Source organism: Volvox carteri (assembly GCF_000143455.1).
Source record: "Volvox carteri f. nagariensis unplaced genomic scaffold VOLCAscaffold_32, whole genome shotgun sequence".
NCBI lineage: Eukaryota > Viridiplantae > Chlorophyta > Chlorophyceae > Chlamydomonadales > Volvocaceae > Volvox > Volvox carteri.
Genome location: NW_003307575.1, coordinates 305,540 through 320,968, shown reverse-complemented (window position 1 = coordinate 320,968; position 15,429 = coordinate 305,540). Strand labels below are relative to the sequence as shown.

The following is a 15,429-nucleotide window of genomic DNA, read 5'->3' as shown; positions in this document are numbered from 1 at the left end:
TGTCCACTTTGGCAGCCTGTAAGTAGAGGACTAGTACGGAGCTAAATCATTCGAACATAATGGTAACTACCATAGCCCCCTTGTATACCGTTACCATGCTGTAACTATGAGTTAATAGTGAAAGCAGGGACGGACCCTTAGTAGGGTACGGGGCACATCCAAACTCTCGTCCCAAAACGTCCTGCACTTAAGAAAACAGCGTTACATCCGTAGCCAACCTATCAGTGTTTAGAATGGGGTCGCCAATATTAAATATATAATTTACCAGAGGGCAGAAAGCTGCGTTGTTCCTGGGTTTGGGCAGTCGGACCGCAAGAATAGCCTGCGTTGGATTTTAATTACTATTAAAGTTTTAGTTTATCAAACTTTGCTTCGCTGAAGTCCGGAGGTCCATCAGTTCCTACCTACTGTTCGTACCTACGGCCGGTCTGGCGCACACTTACGCTACGCAATAGAGCGCTGGAAAGGATTCCACATGTTTAGAATTACTCAACATGACCTTTCATCAGAAGTAGACCAGACCTTTGGCAGCTCCTGCGGTGAGCTTGGGTGCAGCTCACCCCAGGAGCAATGAATGACTACTAGCTGTATCCCAATCAAGAATTTTATAGCCGCTTTAAAGGATTGCTGCTGCTATTTGGATAGTAGCTTGGGATCCTAACGTATCAACCACTGGACCATTCTGATAGTCAGCTTGCGGTTACAAATGCCGTAATTCTCAGGCAGTCTCAGGTACTGGCGCCTTTAGTGCGTCCATGAAGGGCCAAGCCCTATAAAAATGGTAAGTGATATGTAACTTCGGAAGGCAGGAAAGCAGTATGAACAGGATCTTCGGCGAGACAATGAATTGCAAACGGGTTTTTGGAAACTGCATTAGCCTTCCATTGCAACCGACAAGGGCGCTTTGCCAAGATGGCATCACGTGCATGATTGCATGGGCCTCTGCTGGCCTCTCGGCCTTCAGCAGCAACTTACATCCAGACCACAACGGAAGGCTTGCATGACCATTTACTTCAATACGATTACTGTACTGCCGTACTCGGGATTAAGAGCATGAGGTCGTGAACGACCAGCGCCGTGCAATACTGTGCTCACCAAGGCAGCCAGCATGGCCATTCCACGAAGCCAGCTAGCGTTTCACGACATTCAACTTGCACTCACGACAAGGCAGGAAATCGGGCAGCGCATAAGCAAATCCCCCACCATAAATGGAGAGTTGAACCGGAAGGGTATCCGGGGAAAACCCCTTTGCACGCCGTTGGCTAGTGACCGCCACATCGTGTAGCGTGCAGGTGCGCAGCACAAATTAAAATTACGCACCCCAATAAGATGCGTTGGTCCCAATAAGAAGTCCACTTTCATAACAACCGTTCCGGGCTTGTTCAGTTATTAGCGGACACGGGCATACTGGGGCCCCGACCCGACATCATGGCGCCCCAACTAACCTGGTCAGCCGCCTGTGCTCTGGGGACTTCAGAGGGACGACACGGCGCGGAACGGTCCGGAGGGACCATAGCCCAACGGGAGGCCGTACCAAGGCCGTACCAAAATCACGGGACACCTATGCACATGGGACTATAAACTGGACAAGGGGAACCCCATGGCTGGATACGGGTTATCGGCAAGTCAGTGCTCTACCCAGCCCCGGGATTCCCGGGCGCGCACTAGCTGCAGGCTGCTGACACTGTCTGTGACCGTGCAGTCCTTGAAGTCTCGCCACCACCACCACCACCACCACCGGCGGCAGCATCAGCATCAGCATTAGTAGCAGCAACATTAGCATAAGCACTACCCGCCGCCGCCGCCGCCGTCAGTGGCGTTTCTGCCAGCATCTTCGGCCCTCGATCGGGTGGACTGTGTGTCTGTCCTGCTGACAAGGGCCCCTCAGGCTCTACGGGTCTCCCACTTTTTTCGCAAAGCCGTCTCAAAAAACACTCGTCGTTCCAGCTTTGCAACACCAGCTGACCCCTCAACGGTAGTCCACGACCTCACCAGTCTCTTGCTCCTAAAGCCTCGCGGGACTCCTTTCCTGTCTGTGCTTTCCAAGTTGCTTAGGGCTTACTGCTTTGCTCCCCCAAAGGCGGAGTCCGAAATGGCAGCAGCTTTTGGAAGGGCTGGGCGACCCTTCGCTGGGCATCCCTCCGTACTACGTAGGTTTACTGAACGTTCCTGCGGACTTCCAAGACGAAGCATCTGCTTTCCACGCTTTAACGCGGTGGGTTGGGCTGGGTTGGGCTGGGTTGGGCTGACTTGTGGAGTGCGCTGCGGCTGTGCTCGGGGTGCGCTGCCAGGAATAAAGGCGGAGGTGAGTGGTGTAAATAAGTGTCCGGATTCTTGTTGTCCGTGCGGTATACTTTCTGGTTACTTGCCGAGGTTCTGGTACTGTTTAGCGACTTTGTTGTGGTCGAGGTGGTGTTGTGCCGAGGTTGTCTTCTGAGGGGGTTGTGTCGTCCTGGTCGCCGACTTCTCGTTTGCGTTTGTTTTCAAACGTTTATGCTGAATATTCGAAGCTTTGCGGTCTCTTAAAAATGTCTCTGCTTCCTGCGTCGGCCTATCTTCCTCCTGGTACCAGTCAAGAATGAGTGGCCCAATTTTTGGTTGGCTAGTAACACTTCAAATTTATATGAGGGAAACTTTGATGATAAAGTAACTTAGTAAATTTGACTTGTTTAATACGCGTTTGGGCTACTCATTCGTGACTGCTACCTCCACCTCTTGCTGGTTCTTGTCTCAGATTTTTTCGTACTTGCTTTACTTCTCGTCTTAGTTTGGAGCTTTGGACCGCGCATATACTCAACGCTGTGAACCCAGCCGCGAGGTTCGCTCGTAACACGTGACCTCAAGCAGATGAAGCAGCTACCGCGACAGGCAACGAGGCAGGATAAGGACTTGTAGGTTAAAAGCTTTAGCTTATTGCAAAGGATGCTGTCCGACGTGTCCCCAACTAAGAGGTTGGGATGCGCCTTGACGTTTGCCCATGACTGGGCATCTGTAGCCTTTGCCATCAAAAATATTAACCTTTTATCGTTAATGGTAAATTATGACATACATGCGGCATTTGAAAATTGCCACATTCAAATTGACCTCCGCCGTACGTCTTTTAGACCCAGCCATATCGAAGCGTCTGCATCCACACGGCCTACGGACATTGTTATTACCTCATACTAAGCTTCGTTTACCAGAAATCCGATTCCGTGTACTTTCAATTTTCCATTTCCAAGGCACGCAGCTTTAGAACCTGGGCCTGGCAGCGTGGCATGTGATTCGATGTGCTAGATGCATGTCTTAATGCAAATTGGCGCATGCTGCACCAATCAATGTCATTCAATGTCACGTCCAACGATGGCAGTTTTGAGATGCATTATATCCAAAGGAAACAACTTAGGAACGCAGCATTCGACTTAAGATGCACGCAGCTGCTATAGTAGGCTAAACACAAAATCTTGCTTTGATGCTAGGCATCATGGAAGGCATTATTGTTTCAAGGTTCTCGATCTTGTACGGCCAATACGAGCAAAAAAAGCTAGCCGCTCGTTCTGGAAACAAACAAAAGAATGCAAAATGAAGTAAAGCCTTGGTAGTAACTGACGCAGAAATCAAGTCACGCCAGATAATCAGCTGCAAACATCCACAGCACGCGTACGGCATGGTTTTGGGCCATCGCACAGGGCCTTTCAGTGCTTTTGCGTTACATGAAATGGCTGTACAAATTTCCCACTTCGATTCCCATTTATTATTGGAGGTTAGGACGGAGATGCGTCGTCGTTGAGGAACTCCGTGTTACTGCTTTTGAGACTTTGAGACTTTGAGTCGCCTGACAGATGCTCCGGCAAACCTACGCAATTATTGTGTTATTATATTCAAGTTCATTTTTCTTTTCGCCATCTACAGCACAAAGCTTTCGCGACTCGCACAGGTATATGGTGTAGGAGGAGACCGCGCCGCCCCTGACAGCGCTCGATTATCGAGTGCCTCGTACAATCTATGTCTGCTTATCATGCATATTACTATTTGGTTTTTTAAGTTTGGGGGCCCGCGCCTGCGTTTGTGCTTGTCCTCCCACGCCTTTTGCAGGGAGGTTTTGCAGCTAGCAGCCTCGACAAGATTTCAGGATAGGCAATTGCAAGTCAACTTAAGCGATAACTTGTGCGCCCGCTCATGGCTCGGATACCAATGCACGCAGCTGGTGAGGCGGCCTTCGCAAGGGGCAGCGCCATCGCGAGAATGCATCGCGGCAATGAATACAAATGTTCGGGAACTATCATCTGCGCATGTCCGCAGCGGTCTTCGTGGGGGCAACAAGGCTAACTAACGCGCGGACGCGTGGGGGCACGTGCCGGCTGTCCTTATAAGGCTTCTACCTAGATCCCGGGCGTATTACTATCGCAAATTTGTCTTCCCTTTGCATATATGTCTGATGCATCCAGTGCACATTCCTTTCGCCTCAGCCGCTCCTTGCTAACCTGGCAAAAGGGGCTCCCCGTGCAGGTCTGCGGGCGAATCCGTATTCACTGGAGCCTGGGCGGCATCCCCCCCTCAGGCGTTGGGTGCACCTACCTTGAAACGGTGCGAAACCATGTTTGTGTACAGCCAGCTTAACACCCAGCTGGTCTCACGGCGCGTACGTCATAGCACAAGGCGTGTACGAAAATGGGATGCGATGCCAAATCCGGATGGACGAACGCCGTGTGCCGCCATGTGGCGAAGAACCAATCAGTGCTTTAGACCCAATCAGCTGCACTTCTCGGGGAACCCACCCTCACATCGTTGCAGGGCCCTTTGAGATGATTTCCAAACTGCCAGACCAAGCGAACTGTCGACATGAATGGCAAGGCCGTTTGCGAGTGCTCATGGCCTTCCTGTTCTCTATGCAGCGTTTGTCTCGCGACGCGGGCGGCGCCGTGAGCGCATCTCTGAACGCCTGGGCCCGCATGAATAAGCCAGCTGCGAAAGGGCACCTTGTACGGTTTCCTTTGACACTGGGCGACAGAAAATTAGCCTCTGTCAGGCACATCGCTAGCCCTAGCACAACGCGCATGTGACCCATATTCGCCTTGGTTTGGCAACGGCGCCCTGGCCTGGCCCGGCCTGACCTTGGTAAAGCATGGTCCTACAGCAGTTGAGTTGACTCGTTGCATCCTGCGTGGCGCCCCTGCAGGCGGCGCCGGACCACTCGTCCCAGCTGCTGCACATAGCACTTCAGACGGATCTTACGGAGTATGTAGCCCTGAGCTGGCCGACCAAGGGAGGGAGGATGAGCCCCGCAGACGCGGTGATTGGTTTCCAAATCCCCAGCTCCCCTGGAAATTATAGCATCGCTGCCTTCAAGGTTACGGTAGGTACGGCTTCTTGCCCCGCGGCTAACATACGAGCGCTACCTTCCATTATGTAAGCACGCAACGTAGTTTGCTCGGCACTCGTGGCTCGTGGTATATCGTGATAGTATCTTCGGCGGCTGGGCTTACGTCGGTTAGAGCTTACCCGTGACCTTTATTCTTTGCCTTTACCCTTAAACCTCCTGCCCCTTTGCGTAGTTATAAATTAGGGTACTTTGCTTGGGCACACCTTGCTTGGGACCCATCGATACGCGGTCGCCGAGCCGCTGTGCTAGTGAAGCCGCAGGGACGCTCATATCCTACTCATTTCTGCACCCCACATCCCAATGCCTATGCAACAACGCACCTATTTCTTCGTCAGGGCAAGGACGCGAGCCATGTGCTGCCGGACAGCACCGTGACCGTCACCAACACGCGCGCTGAGGCCAATAGCACAGCGCTGACCATCTGCTTCACTCGCAACATCTCACAGGTACGGCGGGCTCGCCGCGCCAGTGTCAATCCATGCAATCGCCACGTGAATGACAGCATCAGCTGTCTTCGTGTACCACCTGGCTCGAGCACTTTCCGCCGCGCCGCTGCCCGTCCATGCTGCAGGTCGGGCAAGGCGCCGGCATCCGTCTCTCGACGCAAGAGAACATGGACATGAACTTCGCGGGTGAGCGCGCCAGACTGCTGTCCTGTTCGTTGGGCACGTCCGTTGGTCGCTAAGTCTTCGCTGGGACCTGTGGCACCAATTTCAGCTATCCACTTTTAAAGGAAACAGTGCCCATACACAACGTTTAAGGAAGATTATCCATAAACCCCGCCAGGCAGGCAAGGACATGGACGGCCCCGTTTGCGCATAAGACACGGGTGCTGTTTTTACTTGATTGTGAATGGATGAAAGAGATTAAACGAAAACATTGCCCTGGAGGCACTGGTGCCAGGAAAGACGGGAGCAGCCATTACTCCTAGCATTGCCATGAGTGAGGGCAAGAATGAGGCTACTAATAAACGTTTAAGAAGAGGTCGCAAGGAGTATCAGGGACTATGAAGTAGTAACCCCGGCTCACAGCGAACCCCTAAAGTAAGTTGCTGCGCTGCAGAGGCTTACCCCGCGGTGCCGGTAATAGTGCTTGCGTAAGCTATTACCGGCACACTGACGTATCGATGCAACGGAGCATGACTGCCGGTTGGCGATTGTAAAGGCGTGAAATTAGGTGGCAGGATGGAGCTGCACATGCGCATGTTCTGTGACGTACTGTACCCTGGACGCACGCCCTTCCATGCATGTGCAAGATATCCCCGCCGTGCCCTATGGACGAACTTCTTGGCGACGCAGCATCTAGGGCCAAGTTCGGCATGCCTCACAGCTTCAGCAGGGACTACTTGTGCAGTGCCAAGGTGAATTTTGCTCTTCCTGCTGGGGGCCCAGATGACGGACAGTGGCGGCCTTCCAATACGAGCAGCGGCCCGTCGGACGAGGTACTCCAGGAGCGGTTGTTCTACATGCGATCCCATGGGGCATTGCAGTTCACAGGCTGGATCGTGCTGGTACCCATCGGTATCTTTGCCGCGCGCCACCGCTGGGTATTTGCGCCCATCAGCATCGTTGGCCTCTGGTTTCAGGTTCATCGAGCTGTCCAGGTAGGCATAATGCCATCACTTGTTAACTAGCTCTGGGCTGGTGTTGCAGGCAGAACCTAGAGGCTGGTGTTACCTCAGACCTATTGCCACTTGCAAGCGAGCATTGCAAACGTCGACAATGAAGAGAAACGCTTGCAAGAGTTCCATGCGCTGTCCGCCCTGGTTGCAGATGGTTGCCGTCATGCTCATCGTCACGGGCTTCATCCTGCCGTGGACAAGCTTTAATTCCAAGGATGAAGAAGAGGTCATGGGTATCGATCATGAAGAAAGCATGGCCTCCGATCTGCTTCTGGAGAGCCACATGACCCTCGCCATCGCGCTGATGGTAATTGTCGGGCTACACATCGCGATTGCTATGCTGCGACCCAAGCCCGACACTCCTCGGAGATGGATGTGGAACCTGGTACACTGGTGGACCGGGCGAGGCCTGGCGTTGATGGCCGGTGTCAATGTTGTGATCGGGATAATGCTATGGCGGCGTGCTAGCGGCGGCAGCGGGCTGGAGTGGATTGTGCCGCTAGTGCTTTTGGCTGTAGGGTGGATAGGCCTGGCGTTATGGTTGGAGCGCCGCGCGCCTCAGGGTCTGGGGCGGGAGGGCGGCTACGTATGCGCCCAAGGGGGTATCCTAATTGGGTATGTGCCCAGCCCATTGGTCTTGTCTACGGGAGTTTCTTCATCCCCGGGTAATAGTCCTATTTCCAAGTCTGCGGCGACGCAAGCCTCCAATGGCGTGACGTACACCGAGCTGTAATTTGGGCTACGAGGAACGTGCATTGGTGGCATGACATGCTATTCCGTTACTTGCAATGACCGGCACTGGAGTGGTTAGTGTTTATAGATGTGAACAGTGTCCTATATTGTGTGTTGTCTGCGTTGTCCATCTGCTTGCTCGGTGAGCTCGTCGGGTACTGCATCACTACACACATATTTCTATCATGCATGATGGTGGCCTTCGCCACAAGCGTTGCGGTTTTGCTGAAATGTCGCAAATGATCTTAATGAATCTATGTAACAGGTGTTTTATCGTGGATACCCGTCGGCGCATATCTGGCTGAGAGCAGGTACCGGTGGAGGCAAGCGTGGAGTCGTGCATCGTTCTACGTGTCCAAAAGTTTTTGTGTTATGAGTCCTTGCAACGGCCGTTTTACACGGATGCTATCCACGCGTACCCTGCGCAAAGCAGTGAATGCTGGCGAGTCGCGCTGCTTTGTGGCTAATTCTTTTTCCTGCTTGGGGCACGCTTTCAGTCACTTGGTCCCTCTCTATGCCTTGCGCTGTGAACTAATGCGGTTTCGGCTCCTTTTCTCGATGTGAACAGATGAAACTGATTGTAAGCGCAGCATGTCCAATTTGCCGCATGGCATGAACTGTATTGCATGTTTCCTGTATGCGCTGTATTTATGGGTTTACCTCAAGGGTGCTCATGGGCATGACGCGACGTCTCCACGTGCGATGGCGGCCGGCTTTACCTCCCAAATGGGTCAGGTTTGACGCGCAAAGCTCAAGCGCTATCCAATGTTGCAATATTCTACACACCGAGCCATCGCTTTCCATTGCTTCCGGCTTGGCTTTGCAAATTGGGACAGCACGGCGGGCCGACACCCAGAACAGGATTTCATCGTTTGGTGCATGAGATGTAATGGTCGAAGGCACCAGTGGCACCGCGACCTCTACCCCCATGCATTAGTTTTTTCCGTAACTATCAAGACCCCGAAGCATCGGAATTTCTGTCTTCCTCATTTTATGTTGTGTGCCTTTCTTTCCCAAGGGCTAATGCAAACAAGGCTGTTGCACACCCGAATCGCTCATTTTTTCTTTTAGTGTTTTCTGCCATGGGCGATGTTCCTTGGCCATTCCGGATACGAATATGAGGTAAATACAATCAGGCTTAGCAAACCCCAAGGCATACTCTACATATATTTTTTGAAGTCGTCAACGCCTGTCGGGGCAAGGAGGTTGCATGCGCGTGCGTGCGTATAGAAGCATGCGCGAACATAAGCTTCGAATATATCACTCTCAGTGCAACAATGTGTTTGGGGTGTTGTGGCTCTTGCTGCGGTGTCAGCCATGGAGCATGGGAGACGCTATATGGTTGTAAACATGAAAAACAACCCGGCACTGATACCTGGCCCTTCCCTTACGGAAGGAGCCATTTGTCGAGTTGTTGTTGACTTTAAGGGGCGCCTTCAGGGTTTCGCTACTCGGGGAATTCCACGGAAAGGTTGGGATTCTGTTGGCGCACATCACCCCTTCTTGCGAATTGTGTCAGGCAAATTGCTATGCTCACGAGAGCGGCGGTCACCGATGGACGATTAGGTATCACCTATGTTTTTTTATTCTCTTAATTGGATGACTTTTGAGGCTCAGGGCTATTTCAATAATAATTGGGGGCCCTGAGCCTTCCCTTTGGTCGCGGTTTTGACTGTCTAATTGCCTTTAGTTGTCTCATCTGGGTGATTGTCTAGTTTGTATATTAGTCTCTAGTGCAGTGCACGGCCAGGTGGCCCGGTGGCTCTCCTCTTCGTGAGTCTAGTCCCACTGTAACAACCACACACACACTCTGGGCAATGCTTGTGACCCTCAACGCACACCACCGGTACGGAGCCCGATTTGACGAAGCCCGCTGAACCATCTGCATCAGGGTGTGCAGGCTTCATGGGGGCCAAAATTCTGACCCTAAGCTTGCCCAGTTTAAGCCGCACGGAAAAGCTTAAAAGCAATGCAAGCAACCAAAACCTGCTCTCAGCTTTGTTAACTTGGCGGCCCACAAAATTCGCAGTAATCCTCTGAACTAAAATGCCAGGTTTTAGTCCCCAGATATAAAAATTAAGAAGTTCTTTCTGAATGCGCAGTAGCGTTTGGCGCAAGAGACACTCCGGTGGGCGAAAAATTAGTCCCATGGGCCACAATTGGGCAGTAACTTGGAGCATGGCATATAAAGACTTATTGTTTATGCAGCATTATCAGAGGGCAGGCAGGCTTGCTTTCACCTGCAAAAGGGCTGTTGTCCGACGTTGAGCTGCAGAATCTCGGAATCAGTTGCGAAGATGCCATAAACCCCATTGTTTTAATATCCAACGGGAATATATTTTTGTTTGATGTGCTAGGCTGAGCATCCATCTGGGCGCACAGCGATCAGGGTTGTCAAAAAAATGTCTGCCGTACACGTGTCCCTTTGAAACCTGTCAAAATCCACTAAACTGCCATCATTTTCTGCCATATTTAACTCTGCTGATTGATCTTGTCGTCCAGTATTCAGCGTAGACGTTTCAGTTTAGTCACACACGCACAAGCCAGTATCAATTGCGCAACAGCAAAGTCCTAGTTTCACCGTATAACTCTATCGTAACGAGCTTACGCTCCAAGCTACTTCACGCAATTTTAAATTTGGCAAGCGCTGGGCATCTGCCTTGGTCGCTGGTCGATCACGTTACGGTAACAGCGCGCGAACAACAATGCGGGCCCTCATCCTTGTCGGCGGCTACGGCACGCGTCTGCGTCCGCTTACGCTGAGCTGCCCAAAGCCGCTCGTGGAGTTTGCTAACAAGCCCATGATCATCCACCAAATCGAGGTGCGGATGTCACTTTGCCCTTTTGAAGGGAGACATGGTCCTAGGATCTGAGGTCCATGCAGTGTCCAGCTTTGCTCATCTGTGTGCCCAGGCGCTGAAGTCAGCCGGTTGTACTGAGGTCGTCCTCGCCATTAACTACCAGCCCGAGGTATGAGCGCATGACGGCAGTGGACAGTGCGTGCTTCGCTAGCCTTACGCTAATCCACCAACTCACCTGCTGTGGGACTCGTCTTCTACCTGTTTAATCCCAGGTTATGATGGGCTTCATCGAAGAGTGGCAGGAGAAGCTGGGTGTGAAAATTGTCTGTTCCCAGGTATGAGACTGTCCTGGAAATGGGTGTGTATTCAAGATGTTTCTTTTGTGGTCATGGGAGGGTTTAGTCGGGCGTGCCCATGCAACTGGCCTGACCGAAGCCGTCCTTAAGGAGCATCACGCTGAAGGCATACAGGCTATGAAGGTGTTGCCCACGGCATCGTGCAGGAGAAAGAGCCCATGGGGACTGCCGGACCGCTCGCCCTGGCGCGTGAGACCCTCGATGATGGCAAAGGCACGCCATTCTTTGTCCTTAACAGGTGGGTTGTTTCGTGATCCGCTTGGCGTAGCTCATGGGCAAATAATTTGTTTCTTATCATTTCGCACGTCAGTTTGAGGGATCCTCCGGCATTAGTGGCCTTTGAGGTCCTATTCCATTAACTCCGTCGTACCGCTACTCACGTTGGCTTTCGCTCCTCGCTCCTTCTGTTTCCGACTTTCTGGGTTGCCGTCAGCGATGTGATTTGTGACTACCCCCTCAAGGATATGTTGGACTTCCATAAGGCCCGAGGTGCTGAGGCGACAATTCTAGTAACGAAGGTGCGGCCATGGGGTGGTTCAATGCAGTCGTGGTATATATGAAGAATCGTGGGGCGTCGCCAAAGCCAACAGTTATGTGAAGTGTTTTTCCTTGAGGAGGGGGTCGGTTATAGCCGGATAACAATGCCTTGAGCGCGAGCCGGCCGAGAGACAGCATTCATTCTGCTCAAGGCTTTGCCCGCTGAAAGCGGAGTTCTTGGGTTGGCAAGTTGATGCAACTGCGAAGGAATTGGCATATGGCAAAGATTGCTGTTCGGTTATGCTATCTTATGGCCTTGCCTCGGTAACATTCTTGATGTGGATGTGGCACACGTAGACGATCTGCACGTAAGGCCGCACATCAAGTGTGTTCTTTCTGAACAGGTCGATGATCCGACGAAGTACGGCGTGGTCGTCATGGACGAGTACGGTCAAGTGCAGCGCTTCGTGGAGAAGCCAAAGGTGTGATTGCATGTTCTTGGAGCATTAGTATCTAATACTATAATCCAAGGACAATACGATTAAGCTCTGAAAATATGTCCAATAAATGCATGTCAAGCGTCAATATTGTGGTCCATACCAGTGATCTGACATTGACATGCCTTCCGGCTTGGCTTATAAACCACTAAGATTCTCCGGCCTCCCGTTTGCATCCCTTTCCGCCGACTCTGAACTCGCCACGAACGTCCTCTATATGCGGCATTGGCTCGTACACCACCATTCTCCACTTTCTTAATATCTTCTCGGGAAACTCTTATTGGCCTTCAATCCTTCAGGAAGATGTGCGTCTTGGCTTTCTCCTAACACGCCAGCTGCTTCCTTGCGTGCTTAGAACATCCTCGCCATGTTTCCTCATCATCATCCTGCATGGCTTCATGCAGCATCGTCCGGCATGGCTTCAAAACATTTACGCGAGGCAGCAATGCATCACAGCGCGTCACAAGAGACATGGATACGATTGTTTTTCCACCACCTCAACTTGTTGCTTGCTTTCATCTCAGCTCGTCGGGAGACAGCACCCAACATGCGCCCTGCTTCGACGTCACGTAATTTTGGCAAGGCGGCGTGTTCTCCGTAGATATGATGCCTCGGCAGCAATTAAATGATCGCGTTCTGTCGCCTTGTCCTGAAGCGTAATCAAAAGGGTCTGGACAATTCCCCTTGCAGGAGTTCGTGGGTGACAAGATTAACGCGGGCATCTACGTCTGCAGCCCGTCTATCCTGAAGCGTATCGAGCTGCGCCCTACATCCATCGAACGCGAGGTCTTCCCACACGTGGCCGCAGACAATATGCTGTATGCCTACACTCTCAACGGGTACTGGATGGACGTCGGCCAACCCAAAGACTACCTGAAGGGTGCGCACATCTGCTTGCAAATTTGTTATTGCATGTATCCTGCACATTGGGTGCTCGACGTGGCCGTGATTTTGATTCCCCGGGCAGCAGGTATTTTCATTCGTGTTGATGTATGGCGAGCACTGGATCCGTAATTTGCTCCGAACTGCAGGCCTCCATCTTTACCTGGATTCGATGGCCATTAGGCAGTCGTCCCTCCTGGCGCATGGCCCTGGCATCTCCGGCAATGTGCTTGTGGACCCAACCGCCAAAATTGGGGAGGGATGCCTAATCGGGTAAGGCTGGTAATCGGATAAGGTTGGTTCAGAGCCACTGACCCGTCTACATGTTTCGTGGGTGCCTTCCCTATACTGTTGCATGCTCTGTCTGCTACGCTACTTAATTTACGTATGTTCGTCATACATGTTGTGGTACTCTTGCCTTTTATCCTTGTGCGTATTTCGCCCCATGCATGACATGAATTGCTCCCCATCGCTCCTTCAGTCCGGACGTGTCTATTAGCGCCGGATGTGTCATCGGCAACGGCGTGCGTCTCAGCCATTGTGTCATCATGCGGGGCGTGCAAATCAAAGACCACACCAAGGTGCGCGGCCAACTACTTTTGCTCACGCCCCAAGCTTTGTCGTTCAAATGCTATTTTCTTCTCAGAAGGTTCTCCTGTTTCTTGGCTTTGGGGTGTTCACGAGGTGCGATGCGCTTAATCGCCGTGTGCAGGTGGACCTGAGTATCATTGGCTGGGACAGCCGTGTGGGTGCTTGGAGCCGACTGGAGAATCATTGCGTGCTCGGAGAGGACGTGCAGTGCAAGGTGCGATGGATTTGGAACATTCCGGGGTTTATGGACCAACGTTAACCCATCCTTTGTCCATGTGCCGCAGGACGAGTTGTACCTCAATGGAGCTGTTGTCCTGCCCCACAAGGAGATCAAGGACTCTGTTCCGGCACCCGCTATCATCCTTTAATGCTGGATGGATATGCCAGACAGCCTACACCCCCGAGATACCCCTGCCTTTTCCATCAGATTCAGCAACCTGGGTTTATTGTCTGGAGTCGTTTTTACCTCCTTGCTTTAGGTTAACTGTTCGAAGTAGCCGGGTCTGTGGCATTTGGCCTCATAGCATGGATTGGATTTTGCCCTTCGACGCTTTGGCTCAACGCAGGCTCAGTGGCCGATATACTTGTCGATGCTTTATAGGTTTTTTTATAACCTTAACACCACCGGAAAGGTCAGGATGACATTGCAAGCACCGATCGGGAATATGCCAATCCTGTTACCTCATGCTGCATCCGCTGGCCTGCATGATGTTAGCAGGATGTGCGTCCTGTCCGTTGAGCGGACTGCTGTGCACTTTCATGGGTCAGTTACTCAGTTCTGTCAGAATGAGCTGCATCAAGACTTTCGTCCACACATAACGCATCGCTTTTAATACTCATGGGTGCGTATTTGACGACGGCTGTGTGTCTCGTGTGTCCCTGCGTGCTTAGCTGACGTGTTGTGCATTTAAATGACGTTTTATTATTGCTGTGCAGTACAGTGAAATGCCTCACGCGGGCGGCTTTAACGTTTGTAAGAGTCGCCAAAGTACTGCTGACCCATTGCCGGACGGTCTGGGAGCCCCAAGCAGGCAAGCAACCCAGGCTGACCGTGCCGCGCCTGGGTTGCTTGGGACTGTAGGGTAGACAACATCTCGGATTGAGGGTTATCCGAGGACGATCCAAGACTGTATCAGTCACGAAGCGTTGGGTCAGAGGGCACACCTTCCAATCCTAGGTTTGTTGGCAGTCCTAATTCATTTCCAGCACATGAACGTTCAGATTACTACCGAGCGACAAGCTATAAACACAGTGCAGGGCTGTGATCTGCAAAACATCCGCGTAACACCAATGCTAAGCATGATGGAGGGTGGGACGTACAGAGTTGAATAGAAATACGAAACTCCGCAAAAACAGGGCAGCCACGACGTAACTTGAAAGGTTTCGCGGGTGGTGGCTCAGCCCATCCAGGTTACTACTTTCGCAGGTTGACTAAGCATTGTAACTATGCAGATTCCTGTGATCACGTAGCGGCCTCCATGCTCGATGCGCTCACTCCGAGACGCCAGTTGTGGGCTTGACCGGCATTCCAATGTTACTGACGACTTGCTGGTTTAATCGCTGCCAAGTTATCTAGTAAGTTTATACTGTCCTTACACATGGAGACGGGGCATTGCGAAGTGAATACAAACAAACTGTTGTTGCAACCGTAGCAGATAACCGCTGCTGTAAGCGTTAAGTGACTATAGGGTAAAGGGTAAATACCAAAAATTGTAGTTAATTATCCTGAACTGAGTTAACTGCAAATCGGCTTGCAGTTGGGTCGACCGTGGGTCAGCAATAGGTCGTTAATGCCACCTCTTAAAAAACTGATGAATGCTAAAACTGTTCGTTGATAGTAATTAAGTTTCCTATAATAAAGCGCCACCTGAGCAGGTTACTGAAATTTCTGTAAAGTACGATACAGTACGGCACCGGGACCATTTTGCTGCCTGCGCCCGCTCTCAACTCCATTCACCTAGCTCCTTCCTCTGGACGTCGTCCAGCCATCTTCACACGGCTTTTCCACCCTTTTTATTTCCTTTTCTTATATAGCCAGCATGAGCGAGGCCGAGGTGCGTCTTCTGAAGCGCAACAGCACGAGCGGCCAACCCGTCTCAGCATGCCTCCT

General features: G+C 51.7%; 2 protein-coding genes across 2 annotated transcripts; both read left to right on the top strand.

The window, feature by feature from the left end:
* Positions 1-4,773: 4,773 nt before the first annotated feature.
* Positions 4,774-8,312, top strand: VOLCADRAFT_121096 (uncharacterized protein). Its single transcript, XM_002952810.1, has 6 exons — positions 4,774-4,901; positions 5,159-5,335; positions 5,698-5,808; positions 5,934-5,994; positions 6,661-6,965; positions 7,135-8,312. The coding sequence occupies exons 1-6, from the start codon at positions 4,785-4,787 to the stop codon at positions 7,714-7,716; spliced, it is 1,353 nt and encodes a 450-aa protein (XP_002952856.1). The 5' UTR covers positions 4,774-4,784; the 3' UTR covers positions 7,717-8,312.
* Positions 8,313-10,188: 1,876 nt separating this feature from the next.
* VOLCADRAFT_81984 (uncharacterized protein) lies at positions 10,189-14,309 on the top strand. The gene is made up of 11 exons (XM_002952809.1): positions 10,189-10,537; positions 10,629-10,685; positions 10,789-10,851; positions 11,019-11,110; positions 11,306-11,390; positions 11,754-11,831; positions 12,537-12,726; positions 12,878-13,001; positions 13,210-13,309; positions 13,441-13,533; positions 13,604-14,309. The coding sequence occupies exons 1-11, from the start codon at positions 10,421-10,423 to the stop codon at positions 13,685-13,687; spliced, it is 1,083 nt and encodes a 360-aa protein (XP_002952855.1). The 5' UTR covers positions 10,189-10,420; the 3' UTR covers positions 13,688-14,309.
* The last annotated feature ends 1,120 nt before the right edge of the window (positions 14,310-15,429 follow it).